At 51.7% G+C, this 25294-nt stretch overlaps 1 protein-coding gene across 6 annotated transcripts in view; it reads right to left on the reverse strand.

The window, feature by feature from the left end:
* Positions 1–25294, reverse strand: part of MSI2 (musashi RNA binding protein 2) — a 429353-nt gene that overhangs the window by 32116 nt on the left and 371943 nt on the right. For 4 of the 6 annotated variants that reach the window (XM_054460173.2, XM_054460172.2, XM_054460175.2 and 1 more), the window contains exons 10-11: positions 25075–25149; positions 417–479 (exon numbers count right to left, since the gene is read on the reverse strand). In XM_054460173.2, coding sequence (XP_054316148.1) covers positions 417–479; positions 25075–25149 — 138 coding nt within the window. Of the gene's footprint in view, positions 1–416; positions 480–19185; positions 20573–25074; positions 25150–25294 lie in introns of those variants that run through there. The other 2 variants (XM_054460178.2, XM_054460177.2) reach the window with 2 other exon arrangements.

Consider the following 25294-nt stretch of genomic DNA (forward strand, 5'->3'; position numbering starts at 1 on the left):
TGCCAGTGCAGCAGGGGCCCAGGGGACAGCCTAGCACTTCTCTGGCTGGCTTGGGGACCCAAGGAAGGGAGGCTGTTGAATTAGCAAAAGCCAAGGAGGGAAATGACGACAGGTACCCGAAGCTAGCTGTCAGGTGATGGGACGGTCAAAGTCAAAAAGAAACTCAGGTTTTTTTTTTTTTTTCAAGGAGAGAATAATAATCTGCCTTTGGTTTGCAGTCCCATGACTGTGACTGACCCCACTACAAGTGCCCTGGGTGGCCAGGCCTTGCCCGCGCCTCCCTGTCCACCCCCTCCCCGGGGCTGTGGTGAGAGTGGTGTTGGACAGATGCAGCCACACAGATCCGACAGGGCCTTGACCTCCCCCTGCACACTGGGGGCATGCCTGGGAGTCGCCTGTCCCATACACCTTCCTACCTGATCCTCTTGCTGCCGCCACCGCCGCTGCTGCCACTGGTCCATAAGCCGCTGCTGGGAAGCCTGGCCAGGAGAGAGAGGAGCCTGAGTCATGGAGGAATCCTTGAAAGGGCCAGGCACAGACCTAGGTCACGGGCCACACAACCCCCACCCTCCACACAAAGACAGGAGTGGGAAGGGATTTTCACAGGGCAGCTTTTGAGAGGGACATAGAGTAGTGGCTGTCAGGCTTCCGGAAGGCACAACATCTTTAGGTGCATTTGATTCTCACCCATTTGTCACCCCAGAAGCTGGTTCTAGAAGGCCCACAACAATAATTCAAGAATTCTAGGAGGAATTTTTTTCTTGAGAAGCGGGGTTGAGCTCCCTGTTAACCCCGCATGGACACAGTGGCTCCCCTGGGGTTGTCTTGAGTAGAACTGAGCATGGCTGGGCTGGCCCACTGCTCCTTGCAGAGATCATGGTGGAGTGGTCAGCCCCGTGCCACAGGCAGGAGGCACTTGGGACAGCCTCCTGACAGAGCAGGCACCTTGGCCAGGAGCTGGCTTAATTCCAGCTGTTCTCCAAAGGCTTTGCAGGTTAGCATGGCCTTTTTAACTCCAGACTTTTGTCAAAACATCAAGTCAGCAGCGTCACAGCCCCAGGCCCGAGGGTGAAGCATTTGGGGGTCCCAGGTGATTGCATACACATGGAGCCAGATAGGGAAGGGAGTGCGGGGCTGCAGGGGTCTACGTGGGGTGAGCCCTATGGCTTTGTTTGATCTCTCAGTGTTTCAACCTCCTGAGGCAATTGTGGGAATTTAGATGTGGCTCTTCGGTCTGAGCCCCACGGTCTAGATGAAGCTGGCACTGGAGGGTCTCCTAGGGGTCCCTGAAGTTCTTCTTGATCAAGGCTTATGCTATCTAAAAATGCACCGGGCAGCAAGGATGTCCCAGCAACGGGAATAATAGTCAGGAGGCCAAGGTAACCTCTTGCAGCTGCAGAATCCAGATGAAGTATGCCAAGTTCCCTCCCCTGGGCTTCTCTCAGCCACCAGCACGTGCACGCACAGCCTCGCACTGGGACATACACAGATACACTCCCATACATATAAAGACAAACATCCTCTGCCATCCAGGCAGATGCTTGGAGGCCTGACCCCAAGACCCATTTCCAATCACTGTGGTTTTAAATGATGTGCCAGAAGCCAGCCGCAAACTCAGTAAACAGCCCCCAACAGGGCTGCTCAACTTTAGCTACTGAGCCTTTTAAACAAGGAATTTCTACAGGACAAGAGGAAGACATGCACCGTCAAGGGCAGGGAGCAGAGGAGGGAAGAAAGCAGAGACAAAGCTCCCCCAAACAGAGCGAACTAGAAGCCCACTAAACACTAAGACTATTGTCCTAGCTACACGGTACTACTGAAGGGAAAGAAGTTCAAAGGGGGAACATGCTACTCTAAAAAGGTCAGGCTAAGCTACTTAAAATGTCAATGAAAAGAGACATACTTGCATTTAAATATGGTAATAGGGCTGTTGAAGGGGGAAAAAGAAAGATCCAGGTGAAATAAATGTATGGTTGTCCCTGGCTGCAGGTCTCCAAGCTCCCATGGAGACCATGCATGGTGACTGGAGGCCCTCCCTTCCCCAGAAGGCAGCAATGAACCAAGAGGGAGACCAAGGAAGGGACCCCCAACCAAGTCCTCTCCCCATTTCTTCCAGGCAGGATCTAGATTTCTGAAGATGAGGGTCCTGGCAGAAATGGCTGAAGAAACGTAAGGAAGAAATCAAGTTATTTCTCTCTGTCCCAACCCCCAGGACACCCAGGCTTCTGCTGCTGTTAAGAGCAAGGCCCAGGGGATGCTGGAGGGAGAGGATGCAGGTGAGTCATTCCTTTGCACTCCTTACCATGCACTGAAAACAGCAGGTTTCCTTGGAAGCATGGAAAGACTTGGGGGAGGGGGAAAGAGGAACTAAGTGGGGGAGGGGAGTGTAGTCAATAAAAAGACTTGTTAACAAAAGGTCCATTTTCTGGAATTGAGTGCATTTTGGACAAAAAGTCTGAAAGAGGAAGAAAAAAAAACTTATCCAAGAAAGGAAATCCATTATCCTTAATCTCAAATAAAGGCTCCTGCTGGAGGTGGAGCATCAGACGCTGCTGAGGGCTGGAATTTCATCTCCACCCTGGAGAGGGAGGGTGTGCTGTCCCTCACACAGCACAGGCAGCAGCTCCATAGTCGCCACCCCACCGCCTCTGTGCCCTCTATCTGAAACACCAGGGCCTTGCCAAAACCTGGCCTAGCCCCTTGGGAGCCTCCTGGTGGGGAAGGGATGGAGCTTGCACCAGCATCCTGCACAGCGGTCCTCCTGGCCCCCTTCTGCTGCTCCTCGCCATCCCCCTCCTGTTCTATTAGGCCGTCCAGCCTCACCAGTCACCCCTCACCCGCCAAATACATTTTCCATATGACCTGGTAGACAGGCCCCTGATACTGAGTTCCCAGGGCCAGGCCTCTTCTTGGTGGCTGGGCTTGTGGGAGACGGGCAAGCACAGATACAAGTGGTGTGTGTGTTGGGTGTGTGTTAAGTGTATGTGTGTCAGGTTTATGTGTGTAATGTGTGTTTGTTGGGTGTATGCGTGTTGGGTGTATGTGGATGTGTGTGTTGAGTGTATGTATTGGATGTGTGTGTTGAGTGCATGTGTGTTATGTGTTGTGTATATGTGTTGGGTGTATGTGGATGTGTGTTGAGTGTATGTATGTGTTGTGTTTGTTGAGTGTATGTATAGTGTACATGTGTTGGGTGTATGTGGATGTGTGTGTTGAGTGTATGTATTGGGTGTGTGTGTTGTGTGTTGAGTGTATGTATTGTGTACATGTGTTGGGTATATGTAGATGTGTGTGTTGAGTACATGTGTGTTGTGCATGTGTTGGGTGGACTAGGGGCACCCCAGCTGGGGCTGCCAGAGGTCAAAGAAACATCCTGGTGGCCTGAGCCTAAGGCTGTGGTGACAGAGGGCACAGGCTGTCTCCAGGACAGGCCATTCACAGGACACAGGAGGGGCCTGAGGACAAGGAGGCCCCTGGTGGAAACAACCCTCTGGGGCTGGACCTGGGAGGGCTGGGAAATGCAGGGGAGAGACGCCTGGCAGAGTGGCCTCGTGGCACTGTCTTCAGCATTTCTCCCCAGGCCCTGAGGAGGCAGGGGTCATCTGGGGCAGGCTACTTCCTTGGGAAACCAGGGGCTGGGTTATCAAGGAGGGGACTGCCTTAGCAGAGAGTGCTGGGGGGAAGACTGCAGGGAACCAGGCAGGTGGTCTGCCAGGGCTCAAGGCTTCTTCATAGGGCCTCGGGCCAAGCAAAGCTGTGGCAGAGCTCCTTGATCCATGGGTGCCCACAGATGCCCAGCACCCCACTGCTCAGAGTGGGAAATGATCACCCCTCCACTGCTGGAAATGTGGCAGGGGGGTCCCTCCTCAACATAGCTTCCCTGGCCAATGTGTGAAGGGGCCACCAGACTCCTCCTCCTGAGGCAGGGCAGCACAGCAAACAACAGAGCACGCAGACCTGGAGCCTGTCTGGGTTCGATGTCTGGCTCAGCCACTTACTAGCTGTGTGACTTTGGGCAAGGTGCTTACGCTCTCTTTGCCTTGATGTCCCCAACTGTAAAGGATATGACCATTTTAGTGCAGGATTAATATATGCAAAGTGCTTAGATGAATGCCTGCCAGTGAGTTAGCTTAATTAGTGAGAGCTAGGCCAGGTGCGGTGGCTCATGCCTGTAACTGCAGCACTTTGGGAGGCCAAGGTGGGCGGATAACTTGAGGTCAGGAGTTCAAGACCAGCCTGGCCAACATGGTAAAACCCTGTCACTACAAAAAAAAAAAAAAACAAAACCAAAACACAAAAATTAGCCAGGCATGGTGGTGCACGCTTGTAATCCCAGCTTCTTGGGAGGCTGAGGCACGAGAATCGCTTGAACCTGGGAGGTGGAGGTTGCAGTGAGCCGAGACTGCGCCACTGTACTCCAGCCTGGGTGAGAGAGCAAGACTCTGTCTCAAACAAACACTCTTTGGCCGGGTGCGGTGGCTCACGCCTGTAATCCTAGCACTTTGGGAGGCTGAGGCGGGAGGATCACCTGAGGTTGGGAGTTCAAGACCAGCCTGGCCAACATAGTGAAACCCTGTCTCTACTAAAAGTACAAAAATTAGCCGGGTGTGGTGGCGCATGTCTGTTCCAGCTACTTGGGAGGCGGAGGCACAAGAATTGCTTGAACCTGGGAGGCAGAGGTTGCAGTGAGCCAAGATCGCATCACTGCACTCCAGCCTGGGCGACAGAGCGAGACTCCGTCTCAAAGAAAAAAGAAAAAGAAAAAAAAAGTTGGTGACAGCTGCCATTGTGACGAGGCCTACCAGGTCTCTGTCCAGCCATCAGCCCTGTCTTCAAGACAGGACTCTTCTCCAGGCAGGGGTGTTCCACTGTCTCCAAGGTAGGAGCCATGGTCAGCTAGTAGTAAGCACACAGGGGGCCTGAATTTCTTTCCTTTTCCTTTACTTTTTTTTTTTGAGACAGAGTCTCACTCTGATGTTCAGGCTGGAGTGCAGTGGTGCAATCGTGGCTTGCTGCAACCTCTGCCTCCAGAGTTCATGCAATTCTCATGTCTCAGCCTCCCGAGTAGCTGGGATGACAGGTGTGTGCCACCACGCCTGGCTATTTATTTATTTATTTTTGTATTTTTTGTATTTTTAGTAGAGTCGAGGTTTCACCATGTTGGCCAGGCTGGTCTTGAACTCCTGACCTCAGGTGATCTGCCCACCTTGGTCTCCCAAAATGCTGGGATTACAGGTGTGAGCCACCATGCCTGGCCTGAATTTCTTATTGATTATAGTGGTCTGGTATCCTTAATAATATCCCAACTTCATAGCATCATTTTAGTGGAGCTAACATAGCTCAAAATTAGAATACACATTCTGTTTAGCTCTAACAATGACAAGTGGGCCAAGGGGTCAGGCATGACCCTAGTGGCTTAATACCTATCATATGTTAGTAAATCCAGCAGAAAAGAGAAAATCATTTTGCTGATCAAATCTCAGAGGGCCTGAGAGCTATAGGTTGACCACCTGGAACTTAGGTACTAGGAATGTGTTATGCTCCTCCTGTTTGGGAACCTTATATTCAAAAAGATGATGGCTGGGTAAAAAAGAAAGAAGCACTAATGGTGGAATTCCAGGCATAAACAGGCGTCACGGCTTGTAGGAACCATCATGTTTAATGGGAGTCAGACTCGAAGACCCATTCTTGCTAGAATGGAGTTCCTCGCCCTTCGAGTGGGATAACAGAAGAATCACCCGGCTTGGCCTCAAAGCCCAGCCTTCAGCCCTGGCTGTCCCTGCTTTGCTGTGCAATTAGACACGACACTTCACTTCTTTGGGCCCTATGTAACTTTTCTCTGTTGCAAGGAGGTCGGGCAAGATGACCTCTAAAGTCCCTTCATCTCAGACCCTGCTTGAGCTTGCCTGCGGGGAGAAGGATGATAAACCCAAGTCCTCTGAGGTTGGTGCTAACACAGCTCTGGGGTTAGTGACTCATCTAAGTGAAAGATGTCACCAACCTGCTGACAGTGGATGAGATACTTTGCTGGACTTTTTGGAGTTGTGATGATCTAGTGCAAATTAGAAGTCAATGGTGCTTTTGGGTTTTGGGGATTTTTTGAGGATGATATACCACACTTACTTTTTATTGCTTCTCTGGCACTTACCAGCTTCTTCCTTACCTAAGCACAGTTATTTTTGTGTGCATATCTTATTTCTCTTGCTGGGTGACAAACTCTTCTAGGGCAGGGATTCAGTCACATGTCCCACTTAGGACCTAGCCTAGAGTCTTCCCCACAGAAGACTGTCAATGAGCATCAGTTGATGATGGTCAGGGTGCTCTGATGCAGTGGATGAGGGTATGGGCTGGGAGTCACTGCTCTGGGTAAACTGCAGCTGAAAGGCAGCACTGCCTACAAGAAGCAGCCTCCCTAGTCCCACGATCCTCCACCCCAGTGGGGGCACATTCAATGCCCCTGGAGGGGTCCAGGGGCATGCATGATTCAACCAGCAGATGGGACACAGCTATGGCAAACGGGAGTGCCCTGCTCTGTGTGGGTGCTGATTCTCAATCCTGGTTGCTCACTGGACCCACCTGGGAAGCTTTAACAAACGCTGATTTTTGGGTCCCACCCCTGCAATTCTGATTACTTGGTCTGCAGAGCAGCCTCGGCACTGGGACCTTTAAAAGCTTCCCAGGGCCAGGTGTGGTGTCTCATGCCTTTGGGAAACTGAGGCGGGAGGACTACCTGAGGTCAGGAGTTCAAGACCAGTCTGGCCAACCTGGTGAAACCCTGTTTACTAAAAATTAAAAAAAAGCTAGCCAGCTGTGGTGGTGGGCGCCTTTAATCCCAGCTGCTCGGGAGACTGAGGCACGACAATCACTTGAACCCAGGAGGCGGAGGTTGCAGTGAGCCAACATTGCGCCAGTGAACTCCAGCCTGGGTGACAGAGCCAGAGTCTGTCTCAAAAAAAAAAAACCAAAAAACAAAAAAACTTCCCAGATGACCCCAGTGTACAGCCCAAGGTTGTAAAAAAGTAAATTTGTGGCACACATCTTCAGTCTGCCAGCTCCTCTACTTTGCAGAAGCAAAGCGGCTCCTGAGAATACAGGGGCTAACTCTTGTGGCCAGTCCCCTGTGAGAGCCAGTGCGATGTCTCCACTCAGTGCAGTGGTCTCAGTCCAGCCTGGAGGAGCTTTAACCCTGGCCCCAACCCTGCCCACAGAATCGGGTGGGACCCGGGTCTCCGTGTCTTTTAAAGGCCTTCCAGATGATTCTGATGCACAGTGTAGGCAGAGAACCCTTGATTTAGAGAAAGCCTCGGGGTCTTTGTTTTCAGTTACCACTGAAAGGGTACTGCCCTCTGTCCCACGGGCTGGGGAGTATTACGTCATGAACCCTTTTCTTTGCCTCCTCTCCCCTTCTTGGTCTGAGAAGACACTGGTCTGGGAGTGGACTGCCTGGGGTATGGTTCTGGCCCAGTTGCTACTTATTTCTGTGACCTTGGATGAGTCAGTGGCCACTCTGTGCCTCTCTCAAAGGAGGAGATGAGAGAATTCTGAGGCTCCTTCTGGCTCCAATAGGTGGGATTAAGGGGAATCTTTATAAAAGACTCTCTCGTAATATGCATCACCGGCCCCGAATGGTCCATTATGAAACAATTTTTCCTATGTTGTGCTTACTTAAAGCACTTTCCACCCCCTTCTCCAGCACGCCTGCATCTCCCCAGCAGCAATTTCTATAGATGGTTCAAACATTCTTGGCTAAACCCAATGTTGCTTCACCGAATCCAAACACTAAAAAATAAGCAACCAAAAGAAGAAACTGTCACCCAGAATGTAGGAAACATGTCCTACGAGAGTTTGGAAACACCGCCATCTGTCATCCTGGCTGGCCCAGGATGCTCCCACCTCCTGGGCAGACCAGCCTGATGCGACAGGGCTGGTTCTTTTCAAGGAAATCCACAGCCCTGACTTCTGTGCAGAGAAAGACAGTGGCTGGAGGCTGCAAAGGGGTGAGAGTGGAAAAAAGGTGGATGGCGCATGTTTGGAGTGGGAGGACCAAGGGACTCAGATCAGAATAGAGGGTGCAAAGAGGAGGAACAATTGATAACCAAAGGGACACACTTACATGATCAGATTGTCACATTTTGATTTGAAGGAAGATGTATTTCCATTCGAAAAAAAAAAAAAAGAACTTACCCTGGTGTCCTTGGCATTTGAAATAGGAATCTGTTTTAAACACATATTTTTGGGAGAAAGCCTGACATTCCCAAGGGTACCAACACATCACTCCCAAGGGGATCCCCAGACAGAGGAGAAAGTTGGGGCTGCTGGCTGGGGAAGGGGGTGCTGGGGAGTGAGTGTATGGCCTGGAAATGCCTCGCCCTCAGCTGCAGCTGGGAAAATGACAGGCACATGGAACCTGTCATCTGTCCCTCTGGAGAGGGGCCAAATGTGAAGGCCAGGCCTGTCTGCTGGGAAGGGTGAGAGGTTGGCGGCTCAGGCTGGTCCTATTGCCTAAAGGAGAGAGGTCCTGCAGTCAAGAGCCCTAAGGGTGTTAGCTCCTAAAACACAGGGATGGCACAAAAGTGCCCCAGATAATTTTTAATACAACTGCTGTTTAGCTTAATTTTAAAAAAGATATGTATGTAACTCTTCAGACTGATAGGACTAAAAGGAAGGTGCATCGCAATGTCAAACCTTCGTTGAGGTTTCAGAAAGTGTTTCTGTCAGGACACCTCTGACCGGATGAATGGCTTTGTGGAAGCATAAAATAGAAGTTAGGCAGCAACCCTGGGAAGCAACAGAGAAATCCTCAGAAGAGGCAAGTGCGGAACCAGGGGGCCCAGCCAGGAGAGCTGAAGGTGTGTGTCCGCAGGTTCCCTGCAACTGGGAAGCACTCAGGAAACACAGCGGAGCACCTGTCCCACCCCACTGACCCAGCAGAGGACCAGGAGTAGGGAGAGACCTTTCCCTGCCCGCCCACAGCGGGGCCCTTCGCAACACTGGATCTTGTTTTTGGCAAACAGATTCTGCAGCTTGAGAAGAGGCTTTGGTCTCAACCTCAGCCTGTCTCCACAACAGAACGTGGTGTCTTGGGCTGCGGAGGGAGAGCTCACGCCCGCCCCCAGTCTCTCTGAGAGGGGGCATTTTCATCCCACCCATAGGGGTTGCTCCAGGCCCATAGCCGAATTCCATGGCAATTCCTCCTGCCTCCCCTCTTCCAGTAGGGTACCTTTTCAACCTGGGCTGCACCCAGAAATCCCATGTGGAGCTTGAAAAATACAACCTGGGCCCTACCTCCAGAGATTCTCATATAATCGATCTGAGGTGCAACCAGGGCAACAGAAACTGCCAAAGCTTTCCTGGGAATTCCAGCTTGCAGCTGGAGCTCAGAACACCGCAGTAGGTAGTTTGTGTCCTGCGACTCTCTCGGGGGGCAGGAAGCAGAAAGCTCTATCTGGGGACTTTGGCCCAGTATCCTTCTCCCTGGGCCCGTTCTACCCCTGAATCACTAAATCCCTCCCCAAAGAGGGCTGGGGCCTAGCATTCAGTACCTGCACTCACCCAGAACTTCCGCAGTGAGCTGCAGCAGAACTGATAACTCAAGACCCATTCTCAGCCCTGTGCCCTCCCAGTAAATACTGAGTGCCTGCTACAGGCCAAGCTCGGTTCTAAGCACTGGAATCACAGCAGTGAACAACACACAGTCTCTGCCCTCATGGAGCTTAGAGTTGCTAGCTGTGGACAGCAAAGGGGCTCTATTTATGGGACTGGGGTCCCAGGACAGGCTGCACACAGATCAACTGCCCAAGGAGAGACAACTGGCTAATGGTAAGCTGGGCCTGGGCTAAAGGAGGCCGTGGCTTACTCTTCCAGGAAGAAGGTGGGGGACCTGTGCTTTGGACCCCTCTAGCTTGGAACCAGGCATTGGCTGTGTCTGCTCTAGGGTCTTCTAGCTGAGCTCAAGGACCTGGGTGTGGCTACACCAAATGCCACTTGAAGATAGAGAGAGCACTCAGAAGACTCAGTCTTCAGAGATGGGAGTGTAGGAGTGGCCATTCCAATGAATTCTTTTCTCCAAGATCAAGTGGCAAGAGAGAAAGAAAATGGAGGTATTGCTATAGCTATGATCTTCACCTACCTCCAAAAGGTCTCACCACTTTGATTCAATTCAGTTAAAAAAAACTACTGAGCTGGGCCCTGGACACATGACCAAGACACAGGTAATTCTTTCTAGTTACTACCCATTGAGGTGGAGGCAGGGGACAGATCCCTGACTTCAGAGGCCCTGGAGAGTTCCAGCCTCAGGCATCATTGGCCTGACCATCCAGGGCCTTGGGGATGATGTGCATTTTGCTGCAGTGCTGGCCAGACAGCTAGCATCAGGAATGGCTGACACATTACAAGGGCTCTGACGCCGGCCCCCAGCCCTACAGGGACACTAGGTTCAGCGTCACTCTCTGGCCAGCAGGACTTCAAGGGAGAGAATGTCCACATGGAGTTCATTCCAAAGCCAGCCCTTGCTACCCTGTGCCAGCAGCCTGTGGCTCCTCAATAGGCCAGGGATACCCACTTCCCCACAGAACAAACATCTATCTGCCTGTCTTTCTGAGACCTCGACTGAGACCTTCAAAGTGAAGGGATTCTAGCTTCAAAAGAGGCATCAACAAACTATCTTGAGAGTTTTTCTTTCCAATCACACCCTCCTCTTCCCTAACTTCTCATAACAACGGCAATTTCTGCTTTTGAGCCACTCTCTCATCTACCACCAATGGGTGTCAGGACAAACTATGAATGTTCTGGCCATTGATCCTTCCAGAGTTCCCTGTTCCGATGCTTTTTACACTTCTCCCTGTACCCAAAACTTCAGAGAGAGTCACAGTTTTGCTTTCTTCCAACAGCGTCTCTTGCTAAGACCCTGAAATCTTACACTCTCTTTGGGTTCCTTCTCCATGCCTGCTTTCTCCCCAGCTTCATGTCACATGGGCTTTTTCAATGAATCTGCCACAGCAGGATCCTAGACCCCAGTCCAGTGGCCCTCACCTCTGCTGACCAGGACAGCAAACGCTCAAGTCTTGAGCGCTCCGACTTTTTTTGCTGAAAAACTCCAGGTTTCCTACTTTGGCCCCATCACTAGCTCAGTGAGTAGATGAACATCTGTGATCTTAAATTCCCTCCCCTAGATGCCGCACCACTCTTGTCTCCTGAGTGACGATGTTTCAGATGTTGAAGGGCAGACACTGCCATGCTGGGCACCAACCCTTTTACTGGTAGACTGTGGAGCAGTCAGGGAGTCTCAGGGGAGAGCCCAGCAGTGGTGGGGACGCATTTTGGCTCAGGGCAGCAGCCATTTACCAGCTAGTACAGAAATATCTAAAAATGTCAACAGCCAGTAGTTTATACCACTACACTCTAGCCCTTGTTGAAAAGGTGGATGGGAGGACGGCCTTCTTTATTCCTTACTTTCCTCACCTGTAAAATGGAAGAGCTTGGCTTTGATGATGAGAAAATAGTCATTACACTAATGATAACACAACAGCAGCCACCATCTGAGCACTTTTCATGGCCACAGAGCGTCCATGCATCATCTCAGTGAGTCCTTGCTACAACACTACAAGGAAGACATTACTATTCCCATTTAATAGATGAAGAATTCTAGGTCCAGAGAGGTTAAAGAAAATAGTACACAACGGTGGTTAAAATCCCATCTCCCACACTTACTAGTTGTCGGACCCAAGACAAGTTACTTAACTTCCCTCTCTGCCTCCTTTTCCTCCTCTGTAAAACCCAGTTAATGATACCTCCTCCTAGGGCTGCAGTGAAGATCAGTGATTCAGTGAGACGATGGCGTTGGGCGCTCAGCACGGTTATCTGTTGCTTGGTAAGTGGAATAATAACATTTATTTCTATTTTTATTATTATTGCCCAAGGTAATAACTGTAGCAGAGCTGAGAAATCCCTTTGGTGCCTTCCTATTCTAAAATCCTATTAATTTATATGGCATTTCGCATCCAAAGGGCTTTAATAGATAACATTGATAATTCGCTTGTGAGTGATGGGGTATGTCTTATCTGAAGTGCAAGCTTAACTCTGGCGGGTTAATCTGACAGCAGGAGGCAAGGGCTTGTGGAGGGCCAGGGAGAAGCAGCTGGGGTGGCCATCGCCCTGTGAGGTGGTCACTACAGGCATGAATGTGGAGCCTGCAGCCCCAGTGCTTGTGCTGGTCAGCTGGACTGATGGTTCCCAGTGCCCTCCTGCACTGATGTGCTGCCCTTGAAACAGGGTCTTGCCCAGCTCCCCCCACCACCTCTAGGAGGGGCTGGACCAGAGGAGACTTCCTGGGTCCTTCCACCAGAGTGGAATCCTGTTTGCTGCTCTGTTCCCAACAAGCAGGCAGGGGCTCACCTCTCATTCACCACTGTGTCCCCCGCATCTAGGGCAGGGCCTGTGACATAGTGCTTGGTGACTATATGCTAAACACCTGAAGGAAGGATGGAGAGACGGATAGGTGGAGGAGGCAGGGTAGACACAGGGGATGGGGAGAGGTGCTTCTGGCCTTACCTGAATCCCAGCACCTTCAAAGCTGGTCCTGGGTTTCAGGAGAAAGCCTGTAGAATCCCTAAGCAGGTATCACTAAGGGAACTGTGGGGCTGGCCTCAGACCTTTCCCTGCAAAACCAGGCGTACCCTGGGGACAGCCAAGCACCTGCTCAGACTCAGGGTGGGGCAGCAGGGCCTCAGTGGAAAGAACAGGAGGCTACCCTTGCCTCTCCCTTTCCCACCTCAAAGGCAGCCAGCCCTGGCCAGCTGGCATCCAGAGCCCACTGGGGCTGCACAGCCATATGCATCAAGGCCCTAGCAGGGGAACAGCCTCCTATGGCACAGGTGGGGTCAGCATCCCTGGCTCACAAAGCATGTGTCCGGGATTCCCTGGGTCTGAGAAGAGTGGCACTGGCTTCCCAATGCCAAAACCTGTTGTCCAGCTGTCTCAGCCCAAGTACTAGGACAGTCTCTGCCCAGATGGGGAATCCATGGAGGCAGGAATGCGAGGGAGGGAAGACACATCATGCGTTTTTGGGCCTCCTGCTGGCCCTTGAGGTGGAATAACCTCCCTCATCATCTGCCTGGCGAACTTCTGTGTGTGCTCCAAAACTCGGCTCAGATGTTGCCCGCTGTGGTCTGAACGTTTATGTCCCCGCCAAAATTTATATGTTGACATCCTCACTCTCAAGGTGATGATATTAGGAGGTGGGGGCCTTTGGAAGGTGATTAGGTCATGAGGGTGGAGTCCTCATGATTGGGATTAGCGCCCTTATAAAAGAGACCCCAGAGAGCTGGCCAACTCTTTGACCATGTAAGGACAGAGCAAGAAAATGGCAGTCTACGAACCAGGAAGGAAGTGGTCCTCACCAGATGTCCAATCTGCTGGTACCTTGATCTTAGACTTCCCAGCCTCCAGAACTGTGAGAAATATAACTTTATGTTTTCTTTTTTTGAGACAGGGTCTCATTCTGTCACCCAGGCTGGAATGCAGTGGCACAATCACAGCTTACTATAACCCTGAACTTCTGGGGTCAAGTGATCCTTCCACCTCAGCCTCCCAAGTACCTGGGATTTCAGGTGTGTGCCCCCATGCCTGGCTAATTTTTTAAATATTTTATTGAGACAGAGTCTCACTATGTTGCCCAGGCTGGTCTCAAACTCCTGGCCTCAAGCAATCCTCCCGCCTTGGCCTCCCAATGTGTTGGGATCACAGGAGTGAGCCACTGTGCCTGGCCAATTTATGTTGTTTATAAGCAACTCAGTCTATGGTGTTCTATTACGGTCACCAGAATGGACTAAGTTTTCGCCCCTTCCTGAAGGCTGTCCAGCAGAGTCAACAGCTCCCTCTGTACCCTGTGCAGCTGCTCCAATCACTCAGGATCACATCTGGCCGCACGTGGGATGCTCCTTCAAGCTCTGAATTCCTTGCACCCTTGCTCAGCAACTTGTGCCCCAGGAGGCCCTGTCTCGGGTCGGGTGCTGATGACCGTCTCCAGCTCTCTGCAGAGAATGTGCCTTTGCCCCAACTGAAGAGACAGAGAGCAGAGGCAGTGACCCAGTTGGCTGGGGTCTCTCAGGGGCAGGGGATTCAAGCTGACCTGGGCTCTGCAAAAAAGTCTCTGTGCAGGATTCCTTTCAGCCTGGAGAGGAGGGGGTGGGGGACACATCTTTGCCTTCTGCTTTGTCCTTGGCTGCCAGAAGGCACCAGCTACCCAAACCTCAGGCCTGGCACTGCCCTTTGCCTAGAATTTCACATGCTGAGTAATTTTCTGTTTTTCGTTGTTGCTTTGTTTTTTAAGTTGCAGCCTTTCACTTGTTTTTGCTGATGGAAATGAAAACTGAAGGGCTTGAAGAAAGGTGATTAAGTTCCTGCTAGCAGACTTAATGGAGACTTTGTAAGGCTGGTGGTACAGGGACCTAAGCAGGTGGGGGGGGGGGGTGGAGGAAAATGAGATCTGGTGGGCACTGGGCCTCAGTCCACAGAGGACGAGGTGTGGGGTCACCTGCAGCCTCCCTCACTATAGCTGCTGCCATCCTGCCATAGCTGGCGGGGCCCTCTGCTCCTTGGGCCGGGCTGCCTTCCTTGGTCATGACACTAACCTTTTCTAAAGCACTAGATCATTCCCGGTCCCACTAACCCTCTCAACAACCTGTGATGAAGGATCAATAGCCCGATTTGACAGATGGGGAAACCGAGGCCTAGAGATGGCCTTATTTTCCTGGCAAGCTAAGGGCAAGAACTCAGTATCCTGGCTTCCTGCCTGAGGACACGGGGCTCTGGGCTTTGCCATGGGGAGCTGAGCGCTCACTTAGTCACATTTCCCTTTATTTATGCAGAGGAGCTTCAAGAGGCACAGAAAGCTGATCGAAAGTGAAACCCACAATTCTCGTCAATTCAGATTGCTCCAATTCATTTCTGCAAACGTTTATTAAGTGCCTATTAGGCACCGTGCTCTGCTTTCATCTGGGAATAGAGTCAACTCCTGATTTTCCACGCTGAGGGAGGAACGTGGCAACATATCCACAGCCCCGAAGAGCCTCGTGCCGCGGCCGGTCTGGGTTTGGGGTGTGCCACCGAATTTTACTTCTCTGTCTTCTTTTAAAGCAGCAGACATGCTTTCCTGTCTAAGCTTGCCTTTAATATTCAAATGAGAGGATAAGCCCCAAGTATACACAGGGCCAGGTGGCGCAGGAGTGGGCTGGCCATGAGGGAGCTGGCTTGTGATTTGAAATCTGGCTGTGGATCTAATCTGGGAAGGGGTAATCCCTAGAGACGAGGCTCGAGGGCTCGAGGGCTGTTCAGATTAGAGGGCTGGTGATGAGACAGATGTGTGGGGGCTGCTGTGTCAGGAGGGCTTTTCTTGACAGGGAGCATTTCTGTTTACGGTGCTGCAACATCTAGCTGGGGTCCCTGGACACACGAGTCCATGCTTATGGCAGCCTACCTGGGAAAACGACTAGCCTGTCTTGATATTTCAAGATCTGTTTTCCTACTAGCAAGAAACCAGCCATTGCTCACACTGGTTGGGCTCCATTCTGGAAGCCAACCAGAAGCACTGCACCAGGCAGAGCCTGAGGGTCTGTCAGGGGTCCTAGTGAGGGCATTTCTGGGGCAGGAGATGAGGAAAGAGCCCCTTAAAAACTGAAGCAGGAGGAAAGAGGGAGTTTCAACTTACAGGAAAACGAGGGGCCATCCAGGCAAGCCTGGAATCGCCTCTGCAGACAAGATTACAGAGCCTGGGGAGGGGGGCTCTGTGCTCTCACTGAACTAGCCAAAAAGAGCAGGACACAGGAGATGCCAAGGCAGGAAGCAGCTCCCTGAGCGCACCCCGGGGTCTCGCCTCTCCTGAATGGGGACTGACCACAGAGGTCTCTGCCACTTGGGTGAGCTAGAGGAGGGGGTGGATGGAAGGGCTCTGAAGTTGCTCCCCCCGGTGGCCCAGGTTACCACTCCCAGCCAGGGTCCTAGGCCTCGAGCATGGCAGCTGAAGCATTTTTGAATGTTTTGCAAAATGTCAATGACCAGACAGATCTGGCAGGTGGGTGACAGCAGGTTCAGGATGCAGCCCCTTGCCTATGGCCAAGGCTTCTCTCTCGGTCACCTTGCTTATGCCAGCTCCTCCACCTCCTGAGAACTTGGACTCCCTTCACTCTGATTTCCACATCCGAACCCTACCCCTCACGCTAAGACAGACCACAAGCCTCTGCCTTTGCTTAAAGACCTGATGACTTGACTGAAGCTTACCTTGCAAGCAGCCCTACAGACAATGGACTACAGCGGCTTCCCTCCAGAGGAACAGGATATCCCTGAGCTAGCATATCCCTCTCCTCAGACACCAACCCTCCCCACTCCCCCACGTATCTTTTAGAGTGATGGAAAATCACCTGGCACCGAAGAACCATCATTGGACAGGAATACAGAAGGCAAGCTTCATGGCAGACAGGCCGTGAGTCCTTCCTGGTGCAGCAATCGGCCACATCGCTAATCACAGCCGTCCTTTCTGCTGAGCTAGGACTTGGCCTCAACATCATTCTGAAGCCAGTGCTCCAGGAAGCCAGTGCTCATCAGTCAGGATCAGCACCCAAGAGCAAACCTGTTTTCCGTTGCTGAAGAGGTAGGAGCACAAACTGGCACTTTTATAACCAGAGTTCAAGCTCAGCAGGCTGGGGAAGGGTCTCCCTGCCTGGGGAGCTGTGCTGCCCCTGCCGTTTGCACACAGTATCCTGGGAGGGAGGCTTGAGCACCAAGCCATGACATGTTAGCTTGGCCTCCTGGCCACCCCGAGTGCTCTGTGGCTGAGGCTACTGTTGGTTGCCAAAATATTGGCCCAGAGGCCTTTTGGTGGTTAGGGCCATAGAACTGCATAGAACTGCAGGGCTCAAAGAACCACTAGCCAGCCCCAGGCAGGGAGAGAGGGATGGAGCCAAGAGAGGATGAGGCGGAGAGGAGATGGGGTGCAGAGAGAAGGGACAATCCTCCAGACTCACCCTCATGGCCCCCCACTTCTCCAAACTCCTCTGACTCACTATGGAAGTTCGACCACATCACTTCTGTATGTGAAATCGTCTCCAAGTACTTCACGTGCTTTGGGGATCAAATTTAACTTCCTAAACTTGACTCAGGAGGCCCACCATGGCTCCAGCCTTGTAGTTCTCCTCCCACCCAAGATGCTTCTGCAAGCTCCCTGTGCACTGAACTACTCACAGTCCCTGGGACCTGCAATGTTTCCTCTCTCAGGTACGTAGCAGAAATTGCTAAGGGTCTACTAGTAGCCGTTCCACTCTCCTTTTTTAGTGCCAAAATCCTTTATTTTTATCTGAGCACACGGCTACCTGGAAAAAAGATACCTCTGAGGTTTCCAGGCAGCTGAAACTGGTCATGTGACCAAGTTCTGCACAATGGGATCTAAGCAAAATGTCCTGCATGACTTATAGGAAGCATTATTAAAGGGAAGAGATGTATTCTTCTGGGATGAATATGTGATGGCTGGAGTTTGAGCAGCGTTCTTAGACTATGAGGTGGAGTCTTATGCTGAAGAGAACAGAATGAGATTAGAGAAGAAACCCAGACCATGAGTATTATAGAGCCACATCCAGACTTCTTTTACATAAGAGATAAATGAATTCTTATTTTGTTTAGTCCATTATTATTTTGTGTTTTATTACTTTTGTGTTTCTCTTCTTTCTTAAAACTATCTGATTCAATGTCTAAGCATGTCATTTCTCTGTCTGGGATATACTTCCTTTCCTTCTTTACCTGGCTAATTCTATTTGGCTTTTTGAGACACAGTTCCGGTGTCACCTTCTCTAGAGGGCACTCTGGGCAAGCAGCCCACCCTTGCACCCTTACAGCATAGAGAGCTTCTCTCTCTCTCTCTTTTTTTGAGACAGAGTCTCACTTTGTCACCCAGGCTGGAGTGCAACCACGCGATCTCGGCTCACTGCAACCTCCGCCTCCCAGGCTCAAGCAATTCTCCTGCCTCAGCCTCCCAAGTAGCTGGAACTACAGGCGCCTGCCACCACACTGGGCTATTTTTTGTATTTTTAGTAGAGATGGGGTTTCACCATGTTAGCTAGGTTGGTCTTGAACTCCTGACCTCAGGCAATCCACCTGCCTCGACCTCCCCAAAGTGTTGGGATTATAGGCGTGAGCCACTAAGCCTGGCCAGAGCTTCCCTCTCTCTAGTGAAGTGCCTGTCTCACGATGTTCAATTGGTCTTATCACTGCTTCTCTCCCCCTTGGGTAGCCCAAAAGCATCTGAAGGAGTGAGTCTTATTCATATCCAGATGTCTGGTACCTATTTCAGTACCTGGTGATAGCAAAATGGGGAAGGAGGGAAGACAAAGGATGGGGCGTGAGGGTGGGGAGGAAGTCCTAGCAAGTCTCTAGCTTCACGTAGGAATCCTGTATCATTCCTTTCACTGATGACAGATCCATCATGGGGGATAAAAATGGGAAAACCACTCTGGAGAGCTGACTTAGTAAGAACATCAGTGCCCACTATTTCTAAAACTTCCAGTTTTATAGCATTTACCAACTTACAAGGCACATTCATGCACGTGTTATCCCTTAATTGTAACAACTCAACTAACTAGGCACTTTCATTATCTTCAGGGCTTGGAGGGGTACATGATTTGCTCAAGGCCACATGGCTACTAAGTGGCCAAGTGGGACCTGGAAACCAGGTCCTCCGGCTTCATATCCAAGAACATTCCCACGTACACTGGTGCCTCCTCCACCTGCAGTGCTCTGGGGAGTCAGGAAAGCAGGCCACGTGCACAACCACACACAGGCCCGTGTGCGTGAGGGTAAGACTGCGCGCACACCTCGTGCACAGATGTGAGGGGCTCCAGATGTGTGTGGCGTTTTCACTTGAGAGGGGAGCCACGGCGGAGGAAGGAGCGTCGGGGCGATACTGTGCAGCTGGTGCATTCAGATGCTCTGCCACTCTGCTCAAGGACAGACCACCTCAAGCAAGTACAGAGGATGCCAGGAAGCAGGGAGGGCTGGGAACAGGCAGCAGCCAGGGGGAGTTCGCATGCTTTTAGAAACTGCACTAGGCTGTCGTCAGTGCTGGTTATTCAGTGCATTCACTTCCCCCGGGGCGAGAACAGGACACTGTCAGGCTAAGAGACGGCAGCACACAGCATGTCCGTGGTAAACAATTTATTTTTCTACCTCAGTTGCTTACAGGGGAAAAAAATAAAACGTCATCAGGGAGAAGCACAGATGAACTATTTACAGAGATGAAGAAAATTCACAATGTCTAAAACGTTTGTGAGGCAAGCATACTAGGACAAGTTCACCAAAGCAAAGCAATTCCTAGCAAAACAAAATATGGAGGGGGGGAAAGCCATACAGATTTGTTCTTTGAAAAAAATAATACTCATGGAAAAGCCTGCAGGAAAATAAAAGGAAACTAACCAATTATTACATCAAGCATCTTTAATGAGATGAGCCAAACTGCACGTGTAGGGTCTCAAGGACAATGACATTCAAATGTATGGATTCACTCACATCAAATGCATCAAATGGAAGCGCGCGGGTCACTTCTCACAAACTACCAGCACAGACAAAGCGGTGACTCTTGAGGGTCCAACTGAGTGGTACATCATTAATCCAAGAGAGTGGGTGTATTTCAGTCAGGGAAATGGAGGGAGTCAAGCCATGGGAAAAGATCCTTCTAAGGGTGATGGGCAGGAGTGCCAGCCTTGAGATGGGGCCTGATCAGGATAGGCCTCCTGTGTTCCACCCCCTCCTACTCCAATGGTGCCAGCAGGCAAGGCCAGGCCGGCACGGGCAGGGAGGCGAGCTGGGGAAGGCGGGGCCCACTGTGGATCGGTGCCCACTGTGCCTGCCATGTGGTAGCACCTAGGTGACTCCACTGTCCCTTCTCGAAGACAGACAGGCTTGTGATTATGGCAACAGACACTGGCCACAAAAGACAAAGATAGTCAGATAGTGTTTATATAGCTCCTCTTCCAGATTAGGTTTTTCACATTCTTAGAGAATAGTCTGTCTCTGTGTGTTCACCTTTATCACTGTCCACTGTAAGACACAGGTGCTCCAAGTCACGTATCTGCAACCCCTCTGGACCACCAGCACTTCAAAGCTCACCCCATGATATGTCCCCAACAAGCCTGTTTGGTCATGACTTAAAAACATTTGATGTCTTCTTCCTAGCTTCCCCTGAGGAGGCTCTACGAAGTTTGTGAGAAGTTTCCCTCTGGCCCCGTTACATTCTGAGGAAGTGGGTCGGTCACAATGCATACAAGAAGCAAAGTGGGAGGGGACTGGAGAATAATTTTTTTTTAATTGACTGAAGCAATGAGGACACGAGTCCAAGAATTAAAAATGAGAAAAAGAACATTCATTCAAACAGGCAGCTAAGACAGACTTTCAGTGAGCACTGACTGGAGCGGGGGGCGGCCCAGGCCGGACTGTGTCCTCTCTCTCTAGAAACGGTAGCAAACCCCACTTTGCTATGCCTCTCTTAAGAGCTAGTTGATAAAAATTATGTCTTGTGAAATCGGCAAATAGTCTGCAAAGTGAAATAAGAACAGAAATTAACAGATTAAACTGAAATGAGAAGTCCAGAGTGGGGAAAAGAGAGGAAGCAGGGGAGATCCCTGATCACAACCCATAATAATTCAAGACGGGATCCTGATCCAAATTCTGGGCTGGGGTGGACACCTGGATGTGGGAAGAAGGAGCTGTTCCCAGAGTGGTTGGTCACCACCCAGCCTTTCTAGAAAAGAACTACTCCCCACTCTAAAAACTATCCAGTGTCTAGCCTTCTCTAGGAACATTATATTTATTCTCATAGAATTCTGAAGATGGGCACAGCCAGGTGCCACTTGCCACCAGCTGTGTGGCCCAGGAAGGTCCCTGCAGCCCCATGTCACATGGCAAGAATGAGGCTCTACTAAGGGTGATATCTGCATCCCCAACCAGATGAGATGGATGTTCATAGAAAGGGTAAGTCTAGGTGGAAAGGAGGACCGACCCTTCAAAAAGGGGATCAGATTGCATCTTCCTGAAAGGGGACCCAGGCTACCTGGTTTATGAGTGAGAACAGCCAGGAAGAAGAGTCTCGGAGCTCTCTAGGACCTGGGCGTGCTTTCATTTCTCCCAGCTAGCTGTCTTGCATGGCCCTGCTAGGGGGACTCAGAAAGGGGCTGGGAGAGGTTCGGGATCCACGCACAGCATGAGGGGGACTGGAGGTGGGAAGTGGGTAAAGTGGGCATACAGTGAGGACACTGAAAAGAAAGACCACAAAGAAAACATCACAACAGTTGGGAGGTGACATGACTGCTGTGCAATGTCACGAAGTCACAGGATCCCGGGGCATGGCAGGGGTCCACAGAATCTACCTGATGGGGATGAGGAGAGGGCAGAGGGCTGGGCTGCCCCATCTCTGGGTCCCCCTTCTGTACCCCAGCTGCCTCGGCCACATCCACCTGAAACTTTCCTTATTGGCATGAGGTGACAGATGGAAGTCAGGGCATCCCGAAGCTTTTCTGTAGCCCTGGCCCTGAGGCTGTGGCTCCAGCAGGAATCAAGTTTGGTTCTAGAGGGGCTCAGCTACTCCCTGCACTCTTGACTGGAACGACACATGGACCTACCTAGGCTTTGTGTCTGGAAACATTTGGCTGCTTGGGGAGGCATCCGGGATAAGCACAGACACATCACTCCACAAGGAGTATATCCTTTGGGAAGGGGTCGGGAGAGGAGTAGACTCCGACCCTAGCCTGGCTTCTCAGATGAGTGGGGTGGGTGGCCCCAGCCACGGGCCACCCTTCCCAGTTCAGGGCCAGTCCACTCTTGCCCTCCCTGAGAGCAGGCAGCCTTACTCTTGTGGCCACTGGTGGCCCCCTTCTGGCCATTAGTTAAGAGAATCAAGAGGCTTCCATAGTGAGTGGGAAGGTGGGAAGGATGGAAAAATAAAAGTCTGATGGTTGAGAACAGGGCAGCTAACTCCCAAAGGTCAGGAAGCTGCTGTCTGTACATTGTAATGCCTGATTTCTATCCCATTCAAACCCACCTGATTGTACTAAGCTGCAGGGGCTGTGGCTATGACAAACAGATGGGCCCTGGGCATAAATACTCCAACCCCACTCTATCCTCCTCTCCGCGGCCCATCCCCCCCAGTTCCCAAAGTCTTGGCTTTGGTGAAGGGCTGGGCACCCAGGGGACCCTATCTCACTCTGCCCAGCCTCAGTCTGGTCACTGCTGCATGTCCATCTGCCTGGGGCAGGCCCAGGGATGCAGGCCGTGGAGGCAGAGTTCTACCAGATGTCTCCTGAGCCAGCTCATGGGGGCCCTGGGGCAGGCCCTCTGATGAGACAGGGGCCTTAGCATGGGGTCCACATTGATGCCCTCCCCCAATTATTCCATGTTAAGATCCCTCAACTCTGTCCTCCTGGGACTAGCATCACACTCAGGGGCAATGGCAGCCTGATTACGGAAGGGAGCAGGTTGTGCAGGCTGAGTGCACAGATCAAGGCTGCACCTGGAGGGCTGAGATGCGTGAGCCTTTGCGCCTGTCATCCCCTGGAGGGGAAGCCAGGGGAGGAAGTGAGAGGAAAAGCTCCCTTTGAACCTGCCACCAGTTTCTGGGCTGAGCAAGCCAGGCAGAGAATGAAGCACAGGGACGCTGACCCCACGGGTCTCTCCGGGAAGGAGCGGTGCGCATGTTTAAGTGTGTGGACCATGCACCCCCCAATAACAGCCCTCTTCCTTTAGGCACTGGAACAGCACCAGCCCATAAGAAATTTCCACGGTGACTGTTCTACATTCTGTGTTGGCAATAGCCACTTGCCACACATGGTTACTGAGTCACTGAAATGTGGCCAGTGTTTCTAAAGGAACTGAAATTTTCTTTTTACTTCTTCTTCTTCTTCTTCTTATTTTTGAGACAGAGTCTCACTCTGTCATCCAGGCTGGAGTATAGTGGTGTGATCTCGGCTCACTGCAACTCTGCCTCCTGGGTTCAAGTGATTCTCTTGCCTCAGCCTCCGGAGTAGCTGGGATTATAGATGCCTGGCACCACGCCCGGCTCATTTTTATATTTTTAGTAGAGATGGGGGTTTCACCATGTTGACCAGGCGGGTCTTGAACTCCTGACCTCAAGTGATCCTCCCAGCTTGGCCTCCCAAAGTGTTGGGATTACAGGCGTGAGCCACCACACCCAGCCAACTTTAATTTAAACCTAAGTTTTAGTAGCTACTTGTGGCCAGTGTTATTGTACCAGAAAAATGGACACTAGGGAGATGGTGGAGGGTGGCAGTTAAGGCCCAGACCGCCTGGTCCAAATGCAGGTCCCACCCCTTGCGTACTGTGACCCCTTCAGAAGGAGTTTCTACCTCTGTGCCTGTGCCTGGTAGGGGTCTCTGCCTGGAAATGGGAAAGTCTAATGACAGTGGCTGGTTCAGTGCTGGCCTCCCTTGTGGTGGTTCTTCTTGCATGTGCCCTTCTTTTCTTCAGGTCTGGGAGCCTGTGGCCATCCTGAAGCAGCCTGCTGCTGGGGGGCATCTTTGGGGACAGCTTCCTTAGTGCAGGCCAAGGAGCCTTGCTGAGGCCCCTCCCAGATGGGGAACCACCCCAGCCCCAGGGGACACTGGTGGGGGAGCCACCTGCACTCAAACTCCTCCATCTTGGACTTCTGCTTCTGTGCCTGCCTTCCCTGCACCCTCTGACCCACACGATCAGAGAGGGGCACAGACCCCAAAGACCATTCCTCGTAGACCCCCCTTTCCAAAAGAGAGAAGTAAGGCCCGAGAAGCTGAGTGACCTGCCCATGGCCACTTGGCCAGGTGGTGTCGGAGACAGAACAAGAGCCTGGGGCTTCCACCGCTGGCTGAGGGATCTGTCTGCCATAGAGCATGGCTCTAGGTGCCCCCAAATGCCTCCTGATCTCCCCGCCTACACCTTTCCCGCCCCAATGCTCGGTCTGAGGCAAAGACCAGGCCAAGCCCTCACTCTGCCCTCCTGTCATCAGTGTCAGGGCGCCATCTTCCAGCGACACGTCTTCACTCCCTTTGCTTCCTAATTCATCTCAGACCCTGACACTCCCAGACCTCCAGGTCTAGGCATGACGACAAGGCGGGGGTGAAACTCCACCTGCAGCCCAGCTCCCCAGGGAGCCTCCTCCCTCAGCAGAGAACTCACAGGGGACAAGACTCTGTCCCTAACACCTCCTCTGGAATCTCGGCTGTCCTTTGCACATGGACACCCACAAACACCCCAATATATTCTTATCTGTACTTCAGATTTGAGAAAGGCTGGGAAAAGGCACACCCTGTAAAACATCGCTTCCTTCATTGTCCCTACCCCATCCCTACAAGACCATGTTTCCCCTCGCTGCTTCTCCCAGGTGAGGTCCCAGGCCTGCCAGCTACCTGGAGCTGGAGCTGGAGCAGCCCTGGCGTGTGGCAGGAATCACCATGGGCTCTGACTCAAGTCTTGATACCCACGCAGAGGGAAAGGAGAATCTAAACAGCCCACCCAGGATGGACAGCAGCCCCAACCCCCAGCAGCTCAACATCAACACAGCCCAGAAGGGCACCGAAGCCACAGCAGTCAGGACCGAGCAGGAGGAGGAGGGGTGGAGGAAAGGAAGGAAGGGTGGGGAGACATCAAACATTGGGCAGGTGGACACAGGGAGCGGGGAGGCAGGCAAGGGGTGGTAGAGGGTGAAAGAAAGCCCTGGGCCTAGAGTTCAGTCCCCAGTGAGAAAAAACCCAGAAGAGGCTTCAGAAAAAGGAGGTGAGCACAAGGAGGCCTCCTGCCTCGGTTCTCCTGCTTTCCCTTTAAAAGCTGCCGTTCTCAAATACCCAGCACCAGTGAGTTATACCTGAGTTAATCAGAAACTCTGAGCTGCATCCTGGCCTTGAACTTCAGTGGATTTGAAATTTATCACGTATAGGTCATTTTCAAGTGGATGCACGTGAGAAATGCATTCTCTTTAGGGGTCCTCTCACCTCCCCCCAAATGCAGCCCACCTCTTGTGCTTCCAAAGCCCTAGGAGACCAAGCCACTCACCTGGGAACTGATAGCCATAGCTTGGAGCAAATCCAGGGTAGCCACGGCCATAGGTTGCCACGAAGTTGGGATATCCTTGAACACAAAGAGAAAGATCAGAGTCCTGTTAGTACTGCCGCCTCAGGTCTGGGGTAAAATCTCACGGAGGGTGGCAATGAGGAACAGCCTGAGTTATTTTCCTTCACAGAATAATTTGTCTCCCATGAGGGTTTTTTATCAA

Source organism: Pongo pygmaeus, chromosome 19 (assembly GCF_028885625.2).
Source record: "Pongo pygmaeus isolate AG05252 chromosome 19, NHGRI_mPonPyg2-v2.0_pri, whole genome shotgun sequence".
NCBI lineage: Eukaryota > Metazoa > Chordata > Mammalia > Primates > Hominidae > Pongo > Pongo pygmaeus.